Source organism: Melozone crissalis, unplaced genomic scaffold (assembly GCF_028551555.1).
Source record: "Melozone crissalis strain CALT ecotype California unplaced genomic scaffold, PUWL_Pcris_2 ptg000060l_1, whole genome shotgun sequence".
Taxonomy (NCBI): domain Eukaryota; kingdom Metazoa; phylum Chordata; class Aves; order Passeriformes; family Passerellidae; genus Melozone; species Melozone crissalis.
The window spans coordinates 956,766-982,535 of record NW_026535838.1 but is presented as its reverse complement, the minus strand read 5'-3'; the positions used below and the strand labels follow the sequence as shown (position 1 = coordinate 982,535).

General features: G+C 47.2%; 1 protein-coding gene across 1 annotated transcript; it reads right to left on the bottom strand.

The window, feature by feature from the left end:
- Positions 1-1,926: 1,926 nt before the first annotated feature.
- On the bottom strand, positions 1,927-25,489 carry CKMT2 (creatine kinase, mitochondrial 2). The gene is made up of 9 exons (XM_054287629.1): positions 25,335-25,489; positions 20,692-20,890; positions 19,673-19,768; positions 14,855-15,076; positions 11,650-11,735; positions 9,035-9,158; positions 6,212-6,346; positions 5,714-5,839; positions 1,927-2,046 (listed from the first exon to the last, which is right to left on the bottom strand). Exons 1-9 carry the CDS (start codon positions 25,487-25,489, stop codon positions 1,927-1,929), a joined length of 1,263 nt encoding a protein of 420 aa, XP_054143604.1.
- Between the last annotated feature and the right edge of the window lie 281 nt (positions 25,490-25,770).

Genomic DNA, 25,770 nt, shown 5'->3' with positions numbered 1-25,770 from the left:
AGCAGGAAACAAACTGTGCTTGTTGCTGTGCTCCACAAGGATAAGCTCATTCTCCTGAAGATGCCCCTGTGGAGCAGAGCAGCCACCCTCCAGCTGCCCCTGAAGGCCCTGAGGGGCACAGAGCCTGCTGCCCACACCCCATCCCCAGGCTGGGCTCCAAGCACACACAAAACTGCCCTGAGCATTGTCATGAGGGAGGAGGACTGAGCAAAGACATCCTGCATTGACTAGTCACTGTCCAAGTTTAATTTAAAGTATTAATTAGGGATGTGACATGAAGAATGAAAACACACCATTCATGTGAAGCAGCTGAGTTGCCCTTGCTGGCTGTATAGAGATCATGGAGAGAGAGAAAGGTCACAGAAGAGGAAAATGTGGGTGACAACAAGCCTTTGCAAAATAAGCCGTGTGAGGAGGAGGAGTGTTTTGGTTGTGAGGGACATGCTTGGAAGCCAACAACAAAGAATGCCACAGTTGGAGCAGTGCCTTCTCCTTCTCCTTCTCCTTCTCTTTCTCCTTTCTTTCCTTCTGATGAAATCCTTTCTTCCATTCTTTTAGTATAGTTCTAATATATCATTTTCTTTTAATATAATATATATCATAACATAATAAACCAGCCTTCTGAAACATGGAGCCAAGATTCTCCTCTCCTCCGTGGTCCTGGGAGCCCTGCAAACCACCCCATAGTTCCATCAGGGGACTGGCTGGTGAGTGATGCACCTCATCCTCCAGGCTGTTAAGGGCACTGAGAGAGCCACCAGCCCCACAGCAGCCCCTCAGGATTGCTGTTAGCAAGGGGCAGCCCACTGGACGTTGTGCTGCTGCCCATCAGCAGGAGAAAAGCAAAATGCAGGCTAAAATCTGAGGACACTTGGCCCACAGCTGGGTTTTGTGTTGACCTGAGAGTTTTTGGAGGGCTAACAGTGGAGCCTTTCCAGCTTTGCTTATTTGCCTTCTATGTAGAATCAGCAATAGTCTGATTCCCTCCCCCAGAATTACCGTTATTAACCAGCATTTGGAAAGCCAGCAGCAAAATGCCAGGGAATGCGCCCAGCATAGACGAGGAAGCGACAGTAATCACATGGAAGCTCTACACTCTGCAGCTCTCCTTCTGAGCCAGCACACCCTGCTGCTGATTTTCAAGAGCAGCTAATTCACCATCCAGCTCTCAATTAGCTTCCAATTGTGACTTTTAAAAGTCTGCAGCCAGTTATGGGCCAGCTATCCAGCCACAGCTCTGCAGATATGACTCACCCAGGGACCTGCCTGGGAACCGGTGTTCTGGCTGTGAAACACTGAGTTTCCGTATGCAAAAAAGCAGCAATCATTGGGATTGTCAGCGCTTGCTGGTTTTTTCCTTCCCCCTGTGCTGCTGAGCACGTGGACCATGGTGAGCATGGAGATGTCCCTTGGAGTGGCAGCACATCCTCAGGGGCTCTGGGGAGCGGCAGCTGAGCCAGACCCTGCCACCTCTGGAGCTGAGAGCTGCAGGGGGCACTGGAGCTGGGCAGGCTTAGGTGAGATGCACAATATCAGCAAACTGATTTGCCTGCTGGGTTTGGGGCCAGGTTGCTGCAGCCCAAGGGCACGGGGCAGAAACGGGCAAGATGGCATTGTAAATACGTCCACAAGTGCTGCATAGAATTAGAGATTTGTGCTTCTTGCACAGCTGGAGTGGTACTTTTCTTACCACCAGCCAAGAAAGGGAAGCAATCCCCCAAAAAAGCATCCCAAGGTGGTTGTGTGGGTGCACCCCAACAGAGCTGCACCCAGAGCACTTTGTGCCAGTGCAGGCAGGCATGGAGGAGACCTGAGGTGTCAGGCAGTGTTTTATTACACAATGCATTTATACAGAGATGTACAGGGGTGCCTTTCCAGCACAAAGGCAGCCACATTTGGCCTCAGCTGCGGCCATCACCAGCAGCTTCATCTCCTGCCAAACTGAGGCAGGGGGGGTGGCACCTTGATGTCTTGGCCTCTTTCCAGCTTCTTCTCGCAGTCAACCAGGTAATTGACCCCGTCGATGACAATCTGGACCAGCTCCACCTACAACAGCAAGAGGAGAGTTGTAGTAGCGGAGGGTTTAACTCATCTGTTAATAGCAGAGGGGGAAGTTGGCCTGTGCTGTCACCACAGCAGACAAAGCTGAAAGTGAGGAGGGTCACAGGCTTCACATCTCCTGTGGCTCAGGGAGTACACACCGTGCAAAGCCACAGTACTTCCCTTCTCCTGCTTGCCCTGAGCAGCAGAAACTTTCAGTTAGGTCCATGAAGCTATTTCCACCAAACTGTGCTCCCAGAGGAGCAAACCAGCCAGGCAGAAGTCCCTATACAAGGTGATCAGGCAGGAGCTGAGGGACCTGTTTCAACCATGAGCCCTGAGAGGGTGCAGGGTGTTGCTGAGCAGAGCGGCCCGGCCCAGAGTGTTCCCCACGCTGCACGAGGGGCCGAGGGCACAGAGCAGCTGTGCTGTGAGTGTTGAGCCCTGCCAGGCAGTGCCTGATGAAGCACTGAAGTCCTTGCTGTGTCTCCCAGCTCCCAAGCCCCAAACACCCCGTGCTTGCGGGATGTGTGAGCACAGAGACGTGGAAGTGAATTGTGGGGGATGCTGGTGCAAGGAGAGCACAAAGGAGGCTTGTCCTGGTTCACAGCAGCCCCGAATGCTGCTGGGGGCTCAGGGTGGGCGTCCCTGATGTGTCTGGGACTGGCAGGAGGGCAGGGACATCGGCAGTGCCTGAGGGGGCTCACAAGGCCCGGCTGTGTCCTTGCCCTGGGGAGAGCAGCCTGCCCATCCTGCCAGGCTCAGCACGCAGCTCAGGAATCTTCCTGCACCCAGCGCTCCTCACTTAATGCCTTGGGATCCAGGTTTTATATTTTTTAGACCCTGTACTGCTTTAGTGTGTAATTCTAAACTCCACACCGTGTTTTCCCTACTGTTTTCCCATTTTATTCAGACAAAACAATTCCTCTCTAGGCCTGAAACTCAAGGACACCTTATTGTCTCAAATGAAAACAACAGTGAATTAAGAGGGGCACACCTGGAGAGAATTACTTCATTACCTGAAGCTGTAATTGGAGGATTAACCCCTGAAATGCAAGTGGACCAAACTTGTACCTTTATGAAAAACTCGTGACCATCAACCACCTTGGGTGTAGTCCATTGGAGGCTTTTGGCAGCCCGGACTGTACCCATGGAAGGCCTCTAATAAATACCTGCTTTTATTCCCTTAATCTTGTCTAGCCCCTGTTCTAGACAGCCACTCCAACCATCAGAGTGACACTGCCAGGGGTGGGATTCACTCCAGGCCCAGAGCAGCACCAAAATTCAAAATTCTGCATGGCAGGGAGTGGTGGTATCTTCATAACCTGTTTGAACAGGGGCCCTGTCCCCAGCAGACAGGTAACACTTAAGGACCATAGACCCTGTGGCACTGTGAGGCAGCAAGATAAATCTGGTATTTCTTAATCTCCATGAAGTGGTTCATTAGCAAATTTAATAACTGGCTCGTTGAAACCAAGTGTGAAGACTAAATCCCATTGTCTCTTTATTGTGGCAGTTGCCGATTTTCAAGGGATTTGTTTTTACTATAAAGCATTTCAGTGGCTTAGCAGTTCATTTTATTGTCTTTTACTGACTAGCTGTGTTGGGAATTCAGAGGTCTGAATTTGCAGCCTCCATGAGAAAACCAATTTCATATTAAGTTTGCATTGACCAGTAACTGAAACAGAGCAGGAATACAAACAGTTTTATCTTGCACCTTTGGGAGCATAATTCAGTTCTGCAAACACATTTACCACGTAATGGCATTTATTTAATTATGTACTGAAAAAATTTATCCTATAATAAAACTTTTCTTATCCCCTTGGGTATGTCTTGTCTTATTTAGATTTCAGAGTCTCCAAGGTAGGGCTTGTGTCTTATCTGTTGCCTTAATCCTTTGGATCGTTGCCGTAGGAGGCATCACTGACTTCAGTGGAACTCTTCATGTAAGCAAAAATGTGTAGGCTTAGGCTGTCTGTCAGCAGGACTCAATTCATCATGCTGTGTAATCCTGTTTTTTATCATTAATGGATTTCAATCTCTGGTTTAAACACATGTTTTATGTTGCAATGCAAGATGTAAGCAGAAGTGTGTATTCTACCACCATCTGTTAAACCCAGGTGGGGCAGTTGTTCTTTATCTCTCCCACAGCCAATCCTCCCTCCAGGAGCTCTCTGCTGTCCATGGCCCATTCATTATTAATCACCTCCTGTCCATGGCCCATTCATTATTAATCACCTCCTGTCCATGGCCAGGGAGTGTCCCTGCAGGGCTGATCCAATCCCAGCATCCCATGGGGAGATGCCCCGCCCAGGGGAGGAGCCAAGCATTCCTACCTGGATCCAATCTGAGCTTTGGGACGCCCCAGCAGCCTCTGCCCCCTGCACTGCCAGAGGAGCGGCTTTCTGCTGCCCCGCATGGCCAGAGGGAGCCCAGGCCCATCTGCAGCAGCCCTGGAGCTGCAGAGGAAAACTCCCCCCTTGTGCAGGATCCCTGCTGCAGCAGAGCCACAGCTGGCACTGCAGGAGGGCTGAGCCCCCATGGGATGGGGCTGGGACACCGCCCTGGCACTCAGGGGGCAGGGACTGTGATCACTCTGGCTGTGGGTTGTTTTCTTTTTGTACTATTGCATTTGTATTGTTAATGTTCCTAGTGCAGAACTGTTATTCCTATTCCCATATCCTTGCCTGAAAACCCCTTAATTTCAAAAGTACAATAGTTCAGAGGGAGGGGGATTGCATTTTCCGTTTCAGGGGAGGCTCCTGCCTTTCCTAGCAAACACCTGGCTTTTCACACTAAGACAACACAGCTCTCAGAGGACATGTGAGAACAGCCCCAGCTCCTCAGTCACTGTGGATGTAAGCCTTGTGCTGCTGTGTAACCCTGGAGGAAGTGTGTGACTCAGCAGTGAAAGGAACACAACAGCCTTCACCAAGTCTTGCTTTAGGGCCTGAGTCCCTGGGTGGGTTAGGACTCCGTGCCTGCTTCCTTCCAGCACCTGCATACCCTCATGGGGATCCTCAGCACATGGTCATATTTGTGCAGCTTGCTCAGGGTTGGTTTCTTCACTGCCAGGACAGGAGCATTTACCAAGCACTTCATGCACGTTAACAGTTCTCCTTTCAGTGAGCATTTCCACTGGACCAGATTCACAAGGAGTAAAAACTGTCATGGTGTGACAGACATCTTTTATGGAAAATCCTTTCCTTAGGATTTTTCCTCCTGAGAAGCTGAGAGGCCTCAGGAACAAAATGTAAACAGTGATTATCTGCTGCTGTGGAATGCAACAGGTGCATCTGGGATTGGTCTCATGTGGTTGTTTCTAATTAAAGGCCAATCACAGTCAGCTGGCTTGGACTCTTTGTCCAAGCCACAAGCCTTTGTTATCATTCCTTCTTTTTCTATTCTTAGCCAGCCTTCTGATGAAATCCTTTCTTCTATTCTTTTAGTATAGTTCTAATGTAATATCTATCATAAAAAAATAAATCAAGCCATCTGAAACATGGAGTCAGATCCTCGTCTCTCCCCTCACCCTCAGACCCCTGTGAACACGGTCACAGCCATGGATCCAGTGAGCTCAGCAGAGGGACACGGGCCAGTGTCAGCACAGATCTCAGCTCAAAAGCAGGGAGGAAACTCCAAACAGAAGGAGAGCCCATGAGGAGCAGCTTACCTCCGAGCGCCCGAGGCGGTCCAGGTTGGAGATGTCGTAGATGTCAGCCACAGCTGCTGTGTCCACCCCGCCTGTGCCGCGCTTCTGCAGCCGCAGGTTCTCCAGGATTTTGGAGAACCTGGGGTCCTGCCAGGAGAAACAGCCTTGAGTTTCCAGTGTGCCTCCCACTGTGTGTATGAGCAGAGTCACCGCGGTGCTGTGACCCTCACAGCGCTGCCACAAGGACAGGCAGAGGGGGAGAGTTCTCTCACTCCTTGGGGTACAGCCCCTCTTTGTGCCTTCCCGCTAGGCAGATTGATTTCCACAACAAATACAGCAATTCGCAGCATTACAGCACGCTCCTTCAGCCGTGCCCTATCCCCACACCTTGTTACACATGTCCTTTTAATGTAAGCTGCCATTTCTCCTCTGCTCCCTTACACCCCAGGAGAGCTGGCCCATGTCACGTTTAAACCATGCCACATTTGTGTCCCCTTGCCCCGTTTCAGTGCCGTGTACCTTGCTGAGCCTGGGCAGCTTGACGTGGACCCCTGCCCGCAGCCCCGTGCCCAGGTTGGAGGGACAGGTCAGCACGTAGCCCAGGCGCTCGTTCCACATGAACTCCCAGCCGCGCTCCTTGATCAGCCTTTCCACCTGGGCGGGCACAGAAACAAAACACAAAGGGGCAGGTTTACAAGTGCCTGATTGCCAGGTGCCAGCGCAGTGGCAGGAGTTTGCGGCTGGGTGCAGTCTGGTCTAGGTGTGGTACAAATGTTGGCACTCCTCAGGTAACCAGAAGGATTTATTCACTGCCTTCTCATGACTACTGATGTGGGAAATGGATTTGTAGAGTTCTCAGGGCCTGGCAGAAGGCTCACACAGTGTACAGACCTTGAGACAAGAAATCTTGACTTAGAAATGCCATGGAATGGACAGACATTGCTGAGAAAGAAATGGAGCTAGAAAAAAGTTTCAAAAGGTGGCCTTGTAAATAAGGCTGGATACTTTGGAGAAACAGAACTGTGAAAGATGCACTGTAGTGGGACCCACAAGGGGTAATTTTAGATAATTGGCTTTAAGGCATCTACAGCACAGTGTGGCTAAAGCTGACAGGCCAAGAAACTCTTACAGTGTACTGCAATTAACAAATAGTTAACTTCTGATTGTGATGGAGTGAATTATAACATCTGTACTGCCTCACTGTTCAAATGAGACTGAAAATGGAATACGAGTTTTTAAAACACCTCTCAGTTGCCCCATCTCTGGGTCAGAAAAAAGTATAATCCAAGAAATTACCTTGCAGGCTCTTGGCCACTTCACCAGAGAACTCCCTGTTGTGGTGTTTTGGTAAAGCCTCGGCCCATGGAGCCAGGTAGGATTTCAGTTAAGAGTTGTGGCTTTTGCCATTTGTTTATAACTCAGTAGTTTTGAACCAGGTTTGCAACACAGGTGCCCAAAGGACTCAAACACTATGAAGCAAACAGAGGGACCTGAACATGGGCTTTGTGTTGTTTTCTAGCTGATGTCATGACTCCTTGAAGAGAACATTTGGCCTCTTAAGTGCCATACTTCCATTGTAAGGAGACAACACAGCCTGTAGGTAAGACTTCTAATTAGTAGGTCTCTGACCAGAATTGACAGGAGAGTGAAATAATTACCAGCAGGAACATCACAAGGATCTACTGCCATTTGAGTAACCTGGTATTCTGTTCACCCCCCTGTGCTTGTGCAAACCCAATACAATTCCAGGTCAGTTCTCCTCTCCCCCTGAGGAGAACTGGATGCATAAATCAGCTCATGCTCACAGGACTCCCATGAATACAGCTGAACACTTCAGGTCTGCAGGAGGATACAGAATAAATTACTCTCCCAGCATAATGTCTATGTTTTGTGAGGGTCACACAATGGATGGTGGGAAACCAGACCTGATTTTCTGCCCCAGACCCCTGCTGAGGGCACAGCTCCCTAGAGCTGCCCCACCACTTTCCATGCCCATGTCCACAGGCTGGCACGAGGGGCAAACCTGGGGACGGCACCTGGGGGCTCTCACCACCTGTGCGGTGCTGGTCTCACAGGTGTGCCTGGAAACCCCCCCTGGAAACTCTCAGTAACCACCTTGGTGCCAGCAGAGCATAGCTCAGATGGCTTTGCTTTTCTGTGCCCCAAAACCCACTGCAAACCCTAACTCTGACCCAAACCATTCCAGGGTTCCTTGATATTGCCTGTGGGGCACAGTAGTACCTATTTCTCTGGTAAATCAACTTTTTTTTGGCGCCAGAGCAGGTGAGAGGGCTGTACTGAGCCCAGACCCAACCTGAGTCATACCTAGGTCTGGGCAAAACTGTTTTAACCCATACCCTGTCCCAGGAAGCCTTTCTTATCATTGTGATTAGCCACACCAAAATAATACCCAGGAGCCCTGACTATCAGTTCTCAGTATTTTAATCACAAACCCCCATATCTCCCCAAAATAGTGGGTGCTAAACCCTCAGTCCTGTGCACAACCTCAGCAGCTTCCACTGTGCTCCCAGCCTCAGAAATAAGAACCAGGACGATGGGCCAAATAAAGTCTTCAATCAAGCAAATCAAATGACCCAAACAAAGTGCTTCATTTATGATTTCCCACAGAAGAAGAAAAGGAAAAGAAAAGAAAAGAAAAGAAAGGAAAGGAAAAGAAAAGAAAAGAAAAGAAAAGAAAAGAAAAGAAAAGAAAAGAAAAGAAAAGAAAAGAAAAGAAAAGAAAAGAAAAGAAAAGAAAAGAAAAGAAAAGAAAAGAAAAGAAAAAATATTGTGGCACCAGCTCTCTGTCACAACTTTCCCAGGCATTGTCTTTGGGAAGGCTGTGAGAAGATAAGAGGAAATAATGAGAAACAATTCTTATCTTCACTTGCTGCACCTGTTCTTGTGCACATGTGGAATGTGTTATGGAGATTTGTTTACCAAAGGGTGGTTTCCTAATTGGACAATGGTGATGGTGTTTGGATTCCAGGATCAATTGGGTCCACCTGTTGTATCATGACTGTCTGTAAAGGCAAGGAGTTTCTTAATAATTGTGGAATAATAAAAGATTGATCAGCCTTCTGAGCATCATGGAGTCAATGCTAATTTTTACCCAGCTGGGGGTCTGCGACTACAGGATATTTATTTATTTCCCCCTACAACTCAGCTATTAATCTGTCCATGTTTCCTGCTTCAGCTGCATTGATGTGGGGTGTTGCGTGGACTGATGTGACTTCATTTCTTCATTTCATTGCCCCTGGAGATGTCAGCTCAGTGGGAACCACAGTGAGCAGGGGTGACAGCAGTGAACAAGCAGGAATGATGAGCTCATTGAGACACTACCTCTTTTAATCCACGGCAGAATCTTTCAAAGACACGCTTCATGTTGCCACCCTTCTCCATGGAGATCACCCTGGTGTGGTCCTCTTCATTAATCCAGATGAGAAATGTCTTCTCATTGTTGTGCCTAGTCAAGAGGGGAGGAAAAAAAAAAATTAATATCTTTAAAAAGGCAAGCCCTGAGAAATAACTGTCAGCATCCTTAGTTTTATCACAGTCTTCCCAAGCAGCAGAGATGTTAAAGTGCCATAATGGAGCTGCTGTGAGGGATGGGGGCTGGTTCCACCACGGGATCCCTCATGCATCCCTGTGGCATTGCAGGGCCTCCTGGGCACAGCGTGGGGAGGGCTTTGTGTCACATCATGCTGCTGTGGCCCTCCCTCGGGAGCACAGCTGGGGATGCAGCCAGGGGAGAAGCCAAGCTCTGCCCCCTCCCAGAAAACCCAAACACATGCATGCTGTTGGCAGCCGAGTAATGTGCACTTAGTTAATTTTTAATTTAATTTAATTTTGTTCTCCCCTGCCTCAAGCCTGAGTGTCCCTGGGAGCACTGGGTGTCTGCATCCCTCAAGGGATGTGTCTGGGATGCTTCATGTGCCTTCATTCTGTCCTTTCTGCTCAGCCAGAAAGGACAGAACCACTGAGCACCCACTCCTGCCTCAAACAGGCAGTCAGGGCTGGCTGTCAGGTGCTGGCTCACTTCTCCTGGCCTTTCCTCTGCTTGGCCACTCTCCTACTCCTGCCTTCCTGTTGGGCTCTCTAGCCAGGGAGAGTGACCCCAAGAAATGTTAGAAAGTCTCTTTTCCCAGCCTGGCACTTGAGGAAGGAATCAGAGCTCTTCATTTCTCGGTCTCAAGGTTGTTTGTTGTTCCTTGTCTATAAAATTCTTTTTTCTGCCCTGCCCAGGTCCACTCAGCAAGACAATCTAAGGTGCTTTGCCTGCCCCAGGGCAGTGTTATCTTTTTGTACTAAAAACTGCGTGTGCAATACTTACAGTTACTTCCCAATACCCATCACCTGTGTTAGACACTGAGCTTCTACTCTAAAGCAATCCAAAAGTGCCAACATCACCCAGAAGATGGAGGCCAAGAAGAAGAAGGAGAAAGGCTGGACATGCCCAGATCCCTCCATCTTGCCTCCTGAACCCCCATTCTAAAAAAACCCAAAATCTACTTTTTCACCCTGGGATAAATTCACTGTCATTCTACTTAATTTGTCATGGCTTGCAGATCTTCATCTGAGGTTGGTAACTTGCTCCATGGGTCACAATCAAACCCACACAGGGGCATTTTGGGCTCTCTGAGTGCCAGGGTCTCTGAGCCCCCTGGCAGGGTCTGGGCTGCTCGGGACAGACAGAGGGATCCCTGGCTCCTGACACCTTCCTACAGCACGTAGAGGGTGATGGATGGGATCAGACTCATTTGTGCCAGCAGTGAAACACCACCAGGTTTGAGGCACATTAAAGTGAAAGCTCAGGATCACTGAGAGCCTGACTTTCAGCTGGTCTTTTGCCACGTCTCCTTTTCCTTCTTGCAGTTGGATCTGGCCAGGGCAATGCTGAGCAGGGTACGCATCCTGCGTCCTGACACTGGGGCCAGGCCAGGTCCAGCCACCTCCTCCTCAGTCGTGCTCAAATGCTGAGGGAGGGTTTTATAAGTAGTCTGAGCTTGGCCTAGCTCCCCTCCCCTTTCAGTTCAGCGAGCGTCCCCATTGCTGTCAGGACCATGCACTCAAACTGTGCCGTTGCTGGCAGTGCTGTTGGTGGAAATGGTCTGCAGCCCATGACAAGGACAGGATCGTCAAAAGCAAAATTATTTCCACAATGTACACGCTTTTTGACAGCAATTTTTTTTTTGCAAGAGAAAGGCAGGTTTTCAAGATGCGGCTTACTGAAGAACTTTCCAATCGCACTGATTTTTTCCCTTCCATTCTCCCTGGTATGTCACATGTAAAAGAAGCCAAAACCCAGGTCTGTTTTATTCAGGAAATCCCTGGATAGCAATTATGCTGCTGGTACTTCTGTTTGTAGAGACAATGAATGGATGCCTCAAGCTTTATCCTTTTCCTCAAACTTCCATTGGGACCAAAGAACCTGCAGCTTGTTGATCTCATAGGAAGCTTGTTGAAATTAAAAAATCCTCACAGTTTTCCAGCAGGTCGCTGGGTTTGGGGGTGATCAGGTGTCACACTAGGTGATTCCTCAGAATGCTTTTTGCCCGTTTTTCCAGGGTTGAAGCATCTGGCAATGCCTGCAGTGCAGCAGGATGGATGCACTGCACAGCTGCCCCATCCTCTGCTGTTGGTTTGGGCTCTCAGAGCTGCTACCCCTTCATCTCCACAGCAGATATTGTATTTGGGCCCAAAATCAAGTGTGTTGGGGCAGTAGAAACAGACCTAGAACAGAGCAGGAGATCCAACTTCCCTGTCTCCTTCTCATCCAGCTCATTTGGAAGGAAAGGGGCGCTTTCAGCCCTGGGAATTCAAACATTTCTCTTTTTGAAGCAAGCTGGGCATGCTGTGAGCGCGGGGCCCGGGTTCGTGCAGGGTTAGGACCAGCAAGGAGGTTTGTAAGACAATCCTGGGGCAGGAGACGGGAGCCTGCAGGTCACAGCACCTACCAGATGCCCCTGGCGTCCGGCCAGTCACGGGCCATGCCAGCACATGTCAGCAGCGGGGACACGGGCTTGTCAAAGAGAAAGTGATCCTGGGCACGGGACAGGGCCACAGGGAGGCAGAGAGACAGAGAAAACAGAACACAGCTCCAGTTTATCCAGGAAGCACCGCAACCCTGTCCAGTGCATTCTCGTGAGGGCAGTGGAAGCGCAAGCAAATCGCACAGCGCAGCCTGGGAACCTTTGCTGGAAATTAAAATCTCTTTACCCAGGAGATTTTCTTAACTCTCACAGATGCTGGCTGATGTGTTTTGCCAAAACCATTTTTCAAATGTAGGGAGGGGTGGGTGCTGGGGTCTAAATCCACATGGACACAGCAAAGGATGCTCTGGAGGACCTGGCTCCAGAGATCTCCTCTGCATTCAGACACATTTCAGCATAGGAGAAGTCAACGAGTTCTTAGAGAAATTGGGAAAAAGAAAACAACAAAAACCAGACAATAACAAGAGCTAGTTCTGAAAAGATATTTCTCCAGCATGGAGATTTAGATATTTATTCTGAGCATGAACTCAAGGTAGGAATTGAATCAATGCTAATCTCAAGCCTTTGGAATCATAGGCTTGTTATATTCCTTAACAGAGATGCTGTTTGTGACTTAATAAATGTAGCACATGCTGTGCCACCAGCTTGCCCCATGCCTAATAGTTTAGAATTTTTTAAACAATTTGCTTCGGGTTCCACACCCCACCCCACCCCCCCCCCCCCCAAGAAAATACGTATTTTATATTGATTTTCATGTGTGTGCCAAAAAAAACTAGTATTTCTTAATTCCTTCAACACTGCCATATCAAATATCGAGGGCTTTTTGCTGGCAGTGTTGTTGATTTTATTCCTTTTTTTTTTAAACTTAGAGCTTAACTAGAAATAGTGACCAATCTATCCAGAAGGCATATGACGTGGTAGACACATTGATGTGCTTTAGTTAATCTTTCCCTTAATGAAGAATGAAATAATTATTTTCCTCATTTCACTTAGGTTTTCATCTTTGAATTGTTTGCAATGGACACGATACGTGCAGAACCCCAACCGTGCAGGAAGAAAAGGTGTAGAGTTCTCTCTGTTCTTCAGAGGGACACCAAATTCCCTTCCTCAGCTTGCTCCACTTGACACTTTCCTTGAAACACAAACCCCCCTTTTTTTGCAAGAAAAGAGATGTTACTTTTCCTCATGAGCACATGGCTCGAATCTGTAAAACGCCAAATGCCTTCTGTGCCGAGTGCCGTTCAAGTAGCCCTGATTTATCTCACTGAAATAAACCCTGCTCTTGCAGGGCTGAGATGGAGCCTTTGGAGGCTGGCAGGAAGCCTGATCCCACAGAGGGGCCAGGTCTGAGCTGCTGGAGGGGTGAGCACTGCTGTGTGGTGAGGAATGAATCTCAGGCCACAACATCAGTGTCTGATCTCTACAAATTTGTGTTATCAATCACGAAACAAAAGAAAACGAGATAAAGTGCTGTTTCAGGGAAGCCTATTCCACTTCCCACAGGATTTAGCCTTAAACCATGAAGGAATTATATTTTCCACATTCCTGTTTCAACCTCTACATCCTGAAGAGCTGTCTCCTGCTGAAAATAAAACCTGCAACAGGTCATCAACATCTTGTTAATAAACGTATCACCACGGACATTCAATACTGACCTTACATAAATTCTTAACTCCTGGTTAATCCAGACACCTGGTTCCAGGGTTATAAATAGTCATGTTACTTCATCGGTTCCCCTTTGGTTGATGTTATGGAATAATGTGCCATGAGTATAGCTAAGAGGGTACAGCCACTCCTTTGGACACTTAAAATGCACATTCAAGCTTTGTTTGACACATCACATGCTGTGACAAAATCCATGGTGAAATCCTTGTCTTTCCATCTGTGTGACAATGAAAACTCTTGTTGTGGGCCTGGTCCTTCAGTTCCCTGACCACAATGACAGGGCTGGGAAAAGGTCTACTTTTGGAAAATTAGAATTTGTGTAGTGTTTGCTTATGAAATTACCACCAAGTTTTGGCAAATTAGAATTAGCATCATTTTGATGTAGAGAAATCACAAGCAAAGACCCCCACCGCCACAGAATGGAGTAGAGATCCCATGTAAAACCTATCCCAGTGCAATACTTTTAGTCAGAATCATTAATACAGAAAGCATCACAGTTTGCTCAAGGAGACAACCAAGGAAAGGTCCTGAATTTACCTCTTTACTTGCCCACAGAGGTGGCAGCAGCCACGTGGATTTGATTTGACACAGGCCTCACTCTCTGGCATATAAACCCACGCCTCAGACCCGCACAGTGGTGTACTTAACAGAAATACAGACCCTGGGTGGCTTGCTAAATTACAAACCTTGACAGCCCGTTAGGGACAGGTTAATGATGCCGTTATCCCGCCGGGCAGTGTGCGCCCGCGGGCAAAGCAGAGATTGAACTAAACCGGAGCCTACGCAGGCGCTGCTGGCGTGTTGGGGAAGATGGAACAGGAAAGCCTTACAAATATGATTGTCGGGCAAAAGATTTTGGGAATATAGAAACTATAAGAGAGACGGAAATGAAAGCAAGCTTTGAGGTGCCTCAGTTACTGAACAAAGGGAAAACAATGACATGGCTGGCTGAAGGTGATCCCCTATTGATGGAACAACACCCTCTGCTTGCAGACAGGCCCAAGGGTCAGAGAAGACCCTACAGCTTGGCAGAAGGGGCCCAAAGAGGAGTTTGTAGGGTTTGAAATGTAACACAGGATGGTAATGTAATGATTCTTATAGGCTGTATGGAAATGCTTGTAGGTTTTGCATGTTGTACTAGACTGGTTAGTGAGAATCAGAATATTCAGCACAGAAGATAATTTATGGTATTGTAATGGGAACCTTGCATTCTTACTCTTACTCTTACTCTTACCTCTTGTCTCTTAACCTCTTGTCTCTTAGCTCTTGCCTTTTACGCTCTTACCCCTTTTACTCTCTTACACTTTTACTCTCTCACCCTGTCATCCTCTCTGCCCCTCTTTTCTCTCAGGCGTGCTCTGAGCTGTGTTTGGCAGCTCCCAGCAGGGCCCTGCACCCAGGCCCTTTGCAATAAACCCCAAATCCCTGACCTGGCCTCAGAGATCTCTCATCTCCTTCCATCCTGACCGTGCTACCCCCATCAATCCTACGCCGGTGGACTTACATCGATGAGCTGCTGCTGCTCGCGCTCGGTCATGCTGGTGAGGCTGTAGTACTTGCCGGCCAGGTCGCCGCGCAGGCCGGAGAGCGCGGTGACCACCACGTTCTCCACCTCGCGGCGCTCGGCGCGGCTGCACGCGGGCGGCAGGCTCAGCCCGCGGATGCTGCGCCCCGTGCGCACCCGCGACGACAGCACGTAGCGCTCGTCAAACTGCCCGTGCGTGATCTGGGGGGGGAAAACAACCACAACAGTGGTATTGGCCTTTGGATTTATGCGTGTGATAAGTCTGCGGCGGAAAACGACCCGACGGTATTGGCTTTCGCGTTTACGTGCGCGATAAACCAGTGTGATTTGCACTAATTGTTGTGGCTGTATCAGTTACGTGGTAAATAGGTATCACAGAATCGCAGAATCACAGAATTTTTAGGTTGGAAGAGACATTTAAGATCATCGAGTCCAACCCATGTTCTAACACTTCAACTAGATCAAGTGCCATATCCAGTCTTCCCTTAAACACATCGAGGGATGGCGACTCCACCACCTCCCTAGGTAGATGATTCCAGTGTTTTACCACTCTTTCTGTGAAAAACTTAGTGCTGACAAAATTGAAACAGTCATCAATGTTGATACAGTAATTAATATTTGGAAATAATAAAACAGTTAAAAGGTGTAATGCCAAGAAAGAAAGGGAGAGGAGGGCGTTCCACACACATACACCCCCCCCCCACACACACCCCTTTTCCTGCGACGTTCAAGGCAGGAAAAAGCAAGGGATAACAGTTACTAAAAATTAACGGAAAGAAAGGAAAATCTAGTTGGGTCCCAGGAAAATGTTGAGAGATTTATTTATAACATTTATAAAATGTTATGTGAGATTTATTGCTTTGATGCTTAAATATAATATTATCTTATATTATATTAGCTTTGGCTTACATTATAATAGCTTGATGCACATGTGTAAGCCAAGGGTGAATTAAAGGACATCGAGGAAGAGGAGAGGCCTTTATCAGTGACGACCCCCAAAGAGTGGTGCGACCACCAAAACCAGTGGTGGAGCATGCGCAGTAAAGGTGGTGATGAGGGCGGAGGTAGAAGTGCGATGAATCAAAAATGGGAGGAGATGGCATTGACACATGGCACAAAAGGGGGAATTTTTGCTTGACAAGCTCGTATGTGAGGTGGCAGGTGTCCAAGGACCCTGCACTCCATACCCTGTGCGGTTATTTTTTTCCTTATGCACTATTATTGGAACCAAATTATCCCTTATTTTAACCAAATTATATTGTCAATATTTCAAGTCTATCCGATTTTAGATATTCTAAGCTATTCAATTAAAATTGCTGCTACCTTTTTTGGTTTTTTGGATGATGGGATATTTAGGCAAATATAACATGTGTGTAATAAATCTGCAGTGGAAAACGACCCAATAGTAGTTTATGTGTATGATAAACTAGTGTGATTCTTGCTCACCGTTGTAACTATATCGGTTATATATTTTAGAAAATATTTGTTTAAAAGTGTGGCATTCGCATTTTCTGAAAAAATCCCTTCTGTCACCCTGATTTTTCTAAGCCTTTTGATGTTTACATTCTTGTAATGAACTTTCTTGCGCACTTTATGTAAATAACATGCTGTTTTGCATTCTTTTATGGAGAAGGAGAAATCTGATGGACTGTTGGTTTGTCCAGCGTCACTGGAGGAGTAGCACTGTCATCCTCCAATCCACTGTCACTTTTGGAAATCTGTGAATGTTGGAGTCAGAATTAAACTTCCCTTTTTTGCCTTGAGAACAGCAGTGTGTGTGTGTTGTGTTATTTCATGTCCTACAGTGACACCCTCCACCCAGGATTTTTCTCTTGGGAAGCTGAGAAGCCTCAGAGAAAAAGAAAACAATATTATCTCATTTGCTTCTCCTGTGTTTTGGTGCTTTGGAATGTGTTTGGAGATTGTTTACCCACAGGTGATTGTTCCATTGGATTCTGCTGTGAGCTGTTTTCACTCTTTGGCCAGTCAGGGCCAAGCTGTGTCGGGACTCTGGAGAGAGTCACAAGTTTTCATTATTATTTTTTTAGCATTCTGTAAGTATCCTTTCTGTATTCTTTAGTATAGTATAGTTCGGTATTCTTTAATATTATATAGTATCTTAAAATAATAAATTAGCCTTCTGAGAACATGGAGTCAGATGCATCATTCCTGGCAAGTACAATAAAAAAGTAATAGAGAAACAGGAGATGTAATTAGTGCCATGAAACATATGTTTTCAGATGTTCATGGGAAAATAGGAGGCAGGGTGTAGTATGAGATAAGTAACATCCCAAACCGAATAGGCCTCGGGATAATTAGTCGGCCTTGAAATGGACAAAATTGGGATGATTCCAGGTATCTATGAAATAATAAGGCTTATTTTTGGAATATAATGCTGGCTTCTATGACACAAGACTTGGGGCACATCTGCAGCCTGAGGGGTTGTTCAAAGGACAGTCATGATGAGGAGAAGCCTTCATCAGAAGAGCCAAAAGGCCCCTTAGCAACAACTGGAGCATGTGCTGTGCAGTATGGTGACACAGATTTCAAGAACCAAAAATAGGAGGAGATTTACAGGAGAATATTGATGAATATATATTAGCATACAGTACATAAGTTGTGTTTGGATCCTTTTGCCTTTTGTACATGAGGCAGAGTGAGAAAAACTCTCCCCCATACCCTGATCAATCAGTTTTGCTTATGTTTTATCCAAACCACTGCCCAATTTCTTTTTGTGTCTATCTGCTTGATTATATTTGATTATATCGTTTTATATAAGATTGCTGCTCAATCAAAATTGCTGCTAAATTTTAATTTTGTGGTTTATTAAATTAGACATATAGGGTCCTCATTCATAACATTGGCTTATGCATGTTGTTAGTGATTATAACTCTTTAGAGATAGTATCAATTATAACTTTTTCTATCTGCATGTTAGTGTGAAAAATATAATCTATCAGCTTAAGTGTGCACTGTGTGGCTCGTGGAAATAGTAGTGTAATGAATACAATATCTGGGAAAAACTAAATTCACTTGTGTTAAAATTTTAGAAGTTTAATAGTAATGAAAGCAGTAATGAAAATAGTAATAAAAATTAGGACAATGAAAGACAATAAAAAGTAAAGAATTACGGATGTCTGGGTGCCTGGTACTCTGTCACAGAGCACACCTTGCAAACAAAGGATTACCCCTTAAAAGCTATAGCCTTTTGCATATTCATGTATCTCATACATGATTCAAACAGTCCTTTCAAAACAGGGTATTTCTGCTTAATTTCAGCTTCACCCCATCTTGTAAATCAACCTTCTTGATTCCTCGAAGTCTGAGCTTTCCCAATAAGGAGGCAATAATTCTTTTCTTGGGATCTTGGTGTCTGGTTTTGTTATCTCTACCAGTTAGGATAATGCAAAGAATTTCTTGGTTATCTTTTCCATTCCTTGAGCTAGTTACAAACATCACATAGTTTCTATTTTAATATTATGCTATAGTCTTATAAGTATATTTACCACACTACTAAAAAGAGAGTAATACAGCAGTACTTAAAAGAGATTAATACAGCATAACTTTCCAACATAACACATATAGTATTCATTTTAATATCTGTGAAGAGCCAATCATATAATATGCATCTATAACAATATCTATGTATTGCTTATGGAAATAATAGTGTGAGGAATGTTCTGTGTTGTTGGAACCCTGGATGCTGAGAATTTTAAATTTTCTGTGCTGAAAGGCACAGACCCACAAAGGAGCACTGCATTTGACCTGAGGCTGTGCAAAGGCTTCCAAAATTGATTAATAGCACAGGTGTGTATTTGGTTAGAAATGTGTAATCTCATAGGGTGAAAAAAACTTAGATTTGGGGTTTTTAGTATATGGGAGCCAAGTCGGAGAATTTTGGGTGTGGACTAGCTATCTTTTTTTACCTTCTTCGTCCTTCCTCTTCACGAATCTGGGTGGTTTTCTCTAACAGGGTGAAAGATATCTGCATTGTTTTGAGTGATCACAGCTGGGTTAGAAGCATAAATAATATGGATGTCAACTGTTTATTGGCTAATTTTCAATTATTATTATTATTATTATTATTATTATTATTATTATTATTGTTATTATGTAATTGGGACTTAAGTAGCCTTGAACAGACACCATTTTGGGGCACTTTCTGGACGTTTTAGGGAGAGCTCACATCTTGTGAGTTTGTAATAGATAAGGATAGTAAACTTCAGAGTGAGACTGCAAAAACATTTCCTGAGTATTATTCACCCTGACCTTGGTGCAAGAAAGAGCCTGGCATTCCAACACTGTGTTATAGACCTTAGCAAAACATCAGATGTAAAAAAGGCTTTTGTGTAACTAAAAGCAGTGTAAGACCATCCGCTGACCAACCTGTCCAAGTGATATTATATATATTATATTATATATAAAGCTGTGACACAAACCAGAGCACTGGAGGACAATTAGGGAATACCATGTTAAATTTAAGGAGGACGTACCAAACCCTTATCAGAGGATGTGAAAGAGCAGGATGGAGACACGAGAAGAAAGAAAATATATTGACCTGACACGCAGCATGTCATGCAGACAAGCTGGAGTGTGAAGAGGTCGAACAAAGGAGTTCCCTGCTGAGAACAAGGGATGCAGCTGACAGGGCCACGACTGGCATCCCAATTTCCCTAAACTTAAAACTGGGTCTCCACGGCTGGATCAAGAAAAAATGAAAGTACTGTTGCACACAGCACCATCACTGGAATAAGCAACTCAGAGCCTTTCCTGTCTCGTTGATTTATTTCAGTCCTACCTTGGATGCATCCAGGTCCGTGTGATGCCTCATTGTCCGTGGATCATAGCCGTTGTGCCTGGCTTTAATGACAGGATCAAAAATCTCAGCAAACACCTGAGGAGGCAAGAGAATATAGAGAGAGTCTGCAGCATCAGAGAAACATCCTCAGAGCAGCTGCAGGCAGGCAGAGGTTCCTGTCTGCAGTCACCACAGACAGGGACCCAGCAGCCAGGCTGGGGTTTGGGGTGCATTTCCAGCCAGAACACGCACCCAGAGCCCCCCAGCCTCTTGGCTCTTGGCTCTAAGCCATGCAGGAGTGCCCTGAGTCTTCCCTGCTGTGGGGGCAGTTGTGGTTTGAGCCCCTGGGCTCAGGTGCGCCCCAGCAGAGCCCCTGCAGGGGAGCGGCAGTGGCACATCTGCACAGGCACCCCAAACCCAGCGAGTCTGGAGGGGCAAATGTCCCAGGCCCCCTCACAGGACACGGGCGAGGCTGCAGAGGAACAGGCAGCAAGGAAGCAGACCATAGGGTCAGTAACAATGAGATCTTTCTTTTGTTTTCCACTTCTCATTGCAGAGCTCAATGACCTGTCCGCCCTGATGCTGTTTGTCTTCAGTATTCCTCGTATCCAAAGTGATGCATGGCACTGCCCAGAAGACATTTCTGCTTGCTTCTGCCTCTGCTGCTTCACAATGTGATTTCCACATTAGGTTCATTTGGTGTGCCTCAGAGTTGGACAGTTTTCCCATAAATTTGGTTTAGTTTCAGGAAGGAGGAGAGCTGCTGGAGGCAGGTAGCAGCTGCTGCCAAGCAGGTACATTTTATTACCTTCAGCTACAGCAGAGGGGGCACCTGTGGTAATACCACATGTTCCTGCTTTTCCTAATGTGGAAAAGTCGGGAGAAATAGGGAAAACAAGCCTGCCCCCAGTGTACCCTCAGGGACACAACTTGTCTTAGGAACATGCTCCATCCAGGGAATCTGTGATGGGAACAACACCATGAGCACAGGCCCGGCCAGTCCTGCGGAATCCTCTCACCTCATAGGACTCCTCGTCCCCAGCCACCATGCCCACGGTCTTGATGAAGGGGTGGCCAGGGTTGTCCACCCCGGTCTGGATGCACTGGTCCAGAGTGTACCCGTTGGGGGTCATCTTGTCCCTGAGGCGGGAGTAGATGGCCGGGGTCAGGCACTCGGCCATGCAGTTGTTGTGCTTGCGCAGGTCGGGGTAGTCAGCGCTGCAGGGACAGAGCACAGGGCAGGGTGATGCCATGGTTTGCCTCACACACCCCAGGTTTCTCCATGAAGATTCCTTCCCCAGGTGTGTCAGCCTCTCCTTTCCCCTCCCAGCACTGTCTGTCACTCCTGGCATTCCAGAAGGGCGTTGAATTCCAAAGATGCCCTCCACCCCTGGAGGACATTGGGCCATCCAGGTGTCCTTTGGCCCTTTGTCCCTCCCCTCCTGTCCCCGCTTGGTGGCTCCCTGCCCCTTCCCTGCCCCTCTCCCCGGGGTTAAAGGAGCAGCAACCACGGGCCCAGGGAGTTCTGTTGGAGCTGGTGCTGCATTCAGAGGCCTGTGGGCCAGAATAAAGCTCTGGATCCAAACCCTCCCTCAGAACCGGCTCCTTTCCTTCACCATCGCCTCAAAGCTTCTCCACCAAGGGAAACCTGAGCTCCTCAAGCCTGGACTTGTCTCCACGTGCTCAGCTGCAGCATCCAGCCAGCCAAAGGTGTCTGTGGGGTGAAACACCACACACAGACCAGGCCAAAGGTGTCTGTGGGGTGAAACACCACACACCCACCAGCCAAAGGTGTCTGTGGGGTGAAACACCTCACACCCACCAGCCAAAGGTGTCTGTGGGGTGAAACACCACACACCCAGCCAGCCAAAGGTGTCTGTGGGGTGAAACACCACACACAGACCAGGCCAAAGGTGTCTGTGGGGTGAAACACCTCACACCCAGCCAGCCAAAGGTGTCTGTGGGGTGAAACACCACACATTGCACAGCCAAAGGTGTCTGTGGGGTGAAACACCACACACCCACCAGCCAAAGGTGTCTGTGGGGTGAAACACCACACACCCACCAGCCAAAGGTGTCTGTGGGGTGAAACACCACAGCTGCCATGTTTGGTCAAGCAGCAAGGGCCAGACAAGCCAAGGCACATCCCATCCAGCTATATTGGTATTTTTCCAATACCAAGGCATTACTGTGTGCCCTGGACAGTCACACAGAGAAACTTCTGTCTGAAGTTTCTCTCATCTGCCTCATGATCTGTGAAAGGACAGAAACTGGGAGCACCACAAAGGCCCTGGTGGGAATCCTGGCTTTGCTGGAGATGGTTGCTCACCAAGATCCTGAGGCCTGAGCAGAGCTTCTGGCCTGCCAAGCTACTGTTTGCAGGTGTGTTTGCTGTATGCAACACTGAACCCAGTGAAAGGAGAAGGGGCACCTTGCCCTTCTTCCCCTGCACCTGCTTTTGGCAACAATAGCCTGGAATTTCCCTACCTTTTGTCCTGGTTGGACTTTTCTGGGGTAACTTTTGGTGCTCCCCACATAAGACCCTTCATGTGTTTTACAACCACCGTGACAGACAGACTGAGATGGGAGAAGCCTCTCTCTCAAGGACTGAGACATGAAACCCCTGAATGGAGAAGCTCCCCCTGCTCCCAAAGACTGGGACTGAAACCCCTCACCTGGTGAGGTGTGTGGGGGAGCCAACGTGACCAAAGCCAGACGTTTGCCTGCAGGTGTGGCCATTGGACCAAGAAGACAATGGTTCTCACCTACTGCTGACTATAAAGAGCCTATAAAGGCTTGAGCAGTGTCTTTGAGATCCCCCCTGACATGACTGGACAAACTTCATTGACTGGACTTCGAAGGACTTTGTTCTACATTTCGTAGCTATATGCCTTCCTTTCTCTTCCTCCCTCTCTTTTCCCTACTTTTTCCCTTTCCCCCCCATTCCCTTTAACGCGTTTGCTGTGGTCATTCAATAAAGGTGCATTTGATTTTGACTATCACTGCAAACCCCTGTGCAGTGTCGGTTTTTGCACTCTGAGATCAATGAAACAACCATCACAAATCCCATTTGTAAGGACAGATTGTGACATCACCCTGGGCACTTTGTGAAGCTAAAAGTGTGATTATCCTTGGTCTGCTTGCTGCATTGGGTTTCAGGAGGGAAGGAAGGTGCGGGTGCTGAGCGTACCCTGCATTGTTCTGTGCTTTGTGCTGTGGGGCCATCAGGGAAATGGGGCACAAAGAGAGGGCACCGAGCCCCATGGCACATCTCAGCCAGGCAGGAAAGAGCCCCAGCACTGATTTGTTCAGTCAGACAGAGATTTAAGTTCAGATGAAGAGGTGCTCTGTAGTTCACAGCCCCAGGTGCTCTCACAGCCTTGTGGAGATCAGAGTGTGACCTGCCAGCTGGGAAATGCCTCTTCTGAAATATCAGGGTTTGGTTTAATTTGGCATTATTATTTCCAGAAAGCTGCAGGGTGAATGAAGCCAGGGAAAATAAAGATGTTAGGCTTCAGCAAGGGATTTTTCAACTGTCAGTCCCCAGCTACCTTGTACTGGCAGTGATTTGCTTTATGTACAGCTGTGGTGCTTCTCTAAGAATATATTTTAGCTAGGATTGTATAAATTACTTAAATAACAAAATAAGTCTGTCAGAGCGTGATCCACATTACCTTTGGCATAGTCAATCTATGGAGAAAAAGGCCTGTAATTAATTTCTAACCATCAGCCAGTCAGTTTGTAACAGAATTAGGAGTATTTCCAGTACAGCAGTAACACAAGGCATTATTACTGCTTGCATGGAGAAAATATTTTCACATTTTCCTGTAGTAGGGTCGATACAATCAGCAGATCCAATAGCTGGACCTGCAAAGCTGTTGGTTGGTGGTGAGTTAAATGTAATGATATAGTACTAAACTTGAGGCATATATTAAGCTTGTTGTCATTCAGCAGTGTTGGTTTTGGTTAGTTTGGGGGCATTTTTTGAGAGCTGATATTATCTCAGTGATGCCTTAGGATTGTAGCTTTAATATTTTTCAAATCCTGTGCTGCTTTAGGGTATAACTCTGAGCTCCATATAGAGTGTGAATTAGTGTCTTCACATTTTAATCAGACAAAACAATTCCTCTGGGCCTGAAGCCTCAGGCCCTGAAAGTATAAGCAAAAATGAGTTGGGGGGTAAATGACTTCATTACCTGAAGATGTAATTGGAGGATTAACCCCATAAATGCAAATGGACCAAACGAATAATTGTGTGAAAAATTTGTGACCATTTTTTAAAATCCGTTTTGGGTGCAGCCTCTGGGAGGCTTCTGACGGCCCAAAGTGTTCCTTTTGAAGGCCTTTAATAAATACCCACTTTATTATCTTGATCTTGCCTCTGTTCTAGGCAGCCACTCCAAGGCATCCTCACATCCCGGGCAGGCTGGAGCTGCCTGGACCTGGAGGTTGTTATAAGTACAAAAAGCTGCCTATTTTTTTTAAAAGGTTGCAGAGTTCACAGGTTGGGCAGGTTGCTGCCAGGGTGGAGTTCTACCTGTTTGTTATTGTAATCACTGGTCGTTTTCCTTAACTACCTGTTGTTGATGATACCTGGTTAAGAATTACGCCTTTTGTCAAGTGACACCCTGCTGCTTCCTAGGAGATGGCACCCAGACGGTGTGAGGCAAAGTGAAAATTTTCCAGGATAGAAATCCATTTTAATTTTGGTGAAATGTACATTTTTGAATTGAGTCTGTGGTTAGAAATCGTAGTTAGTTAGCCAGACTTCAAGGCCTAAGCTCAGTGAAGGACAGAGATAAAGGGGAGGAGACAGAAGATGATAAAGACAGGGACTGCTGTAAGGGCAAGTCAACCCGACCTCGGAATTCTTTCTGACAAAAAGGAACTAGTGGTACAAGTCACACAAAACCCATAAAAATGAGTATGTAAGAACCTATTGTGAAACTGTATGCAGATGTATTTGAGAGGAGGATAAAAAGGGACCTGAAGTTCCCAGAGGTACATGTGTCATTTTAGGGGAACAATTCCCACGTGTCCAGCGCTGTAATAAACATACCGGCTTTACAACTTTCACAAAGTTGTGGAGTACTTTTTCTTTTCTCCACAAAACAGATGGAGGGGAAGGGCATTGAGTCAACATGCAAATGACACCAGATCCAGCATGCAGCGGGAGAGGCCCCTCACCAAACCTAGCCAAAAACCCCTAAAACAGCGGGCCTAGACAAAATTGATGAATCAAAGTGATGTCTGGACGTGATGAACAACGCCCAGAGCCTGCAGAGACGCTGAGACCTTTTCTGCCCCTAACCACGAGGACCTTGGCTAGAGGCAGGACCCTGAAGGCCAAACTAGAAGAACAAGGTGTTATTCCTATGCTTTCATGAGGATGGAACCTCCAACTCTGCTCACAGACCATGGGACAAAGCTGGGAGGAAGAAGAGTGCAGCTTTGCCCCCTGGTCAGGAGGAGTCCCTCCTGGGAGCAGTGGTGGCGTGAGCGTGGTTCTCCCCACCCGAGCTGACTGCTTTAAATAAAGTCATTAACAAGGAGAAAAATCTCCTGCCCGTGTTTATTTCAGAGGCGCTGTCAGCTCTGCATCCCACACCCGGGGCTGGGGGGCTGTGGTGGCACCCCATCCCTGCCCACCTGTGCTGCTTACCTGGGGGGGAAGAGCTTCCTCTTCTCCTGCACGGCGGCGCTGACGGAGTTGTGCTGGCCCAGCAGGTAGCCCGTGGCCAGCACGCCCGTGCCCGCGGCGGCGAACAGCGCGGGCGCCGCGCGCCCCGCCAGCAGACGGCAGAAGGTGCCAGCCATTCCTCTCTGCAAGGAGCACAGACACGGTCAGCCCGGCCTGGAACCGCTCCCTGAGTGTCCTGAGCGCTTCTGGGTGTTATTCTAATGTGGCGTGGTTTGGGTAATGGGTGGTTGGCGCAGACATATGTTCCAGATTGCAATGCAAGATGTTTTCAATTACCATCTGTATGGCAGATCACCTTTGCCAAGTGGGCAGTTTGCCTTATCTCTCTCTTTGAGTGACCACATTCACACCTCCCTCAGGAGGGGACATTGCTGATAACAGACTATTGAATGTCACT

Coding starts and splice junctions, on each gene's coding strand:
- CKMT2 (XM_054287629.1), bottom strand. CDS start 25,489: ATGGCTGGCACCTTCTGCCGTCTGCTGGCGGGGCGCGCGGCGCCCGCG. Junction 15,077..19,672: donor CGGACCTGGATGCATCCAAG/GTAGGACTGAAA, acceptor TTCCCCCCCCAG/ATCACGCACGGGCAGTTTGA. Junction 5,840..6,211: donor AGCTGCCCAGGCTCAGCAAG/GTACACGGCACT, acceptor TTCTCCTGGCAG/GACCCCAGGTTCTCCAAAAT.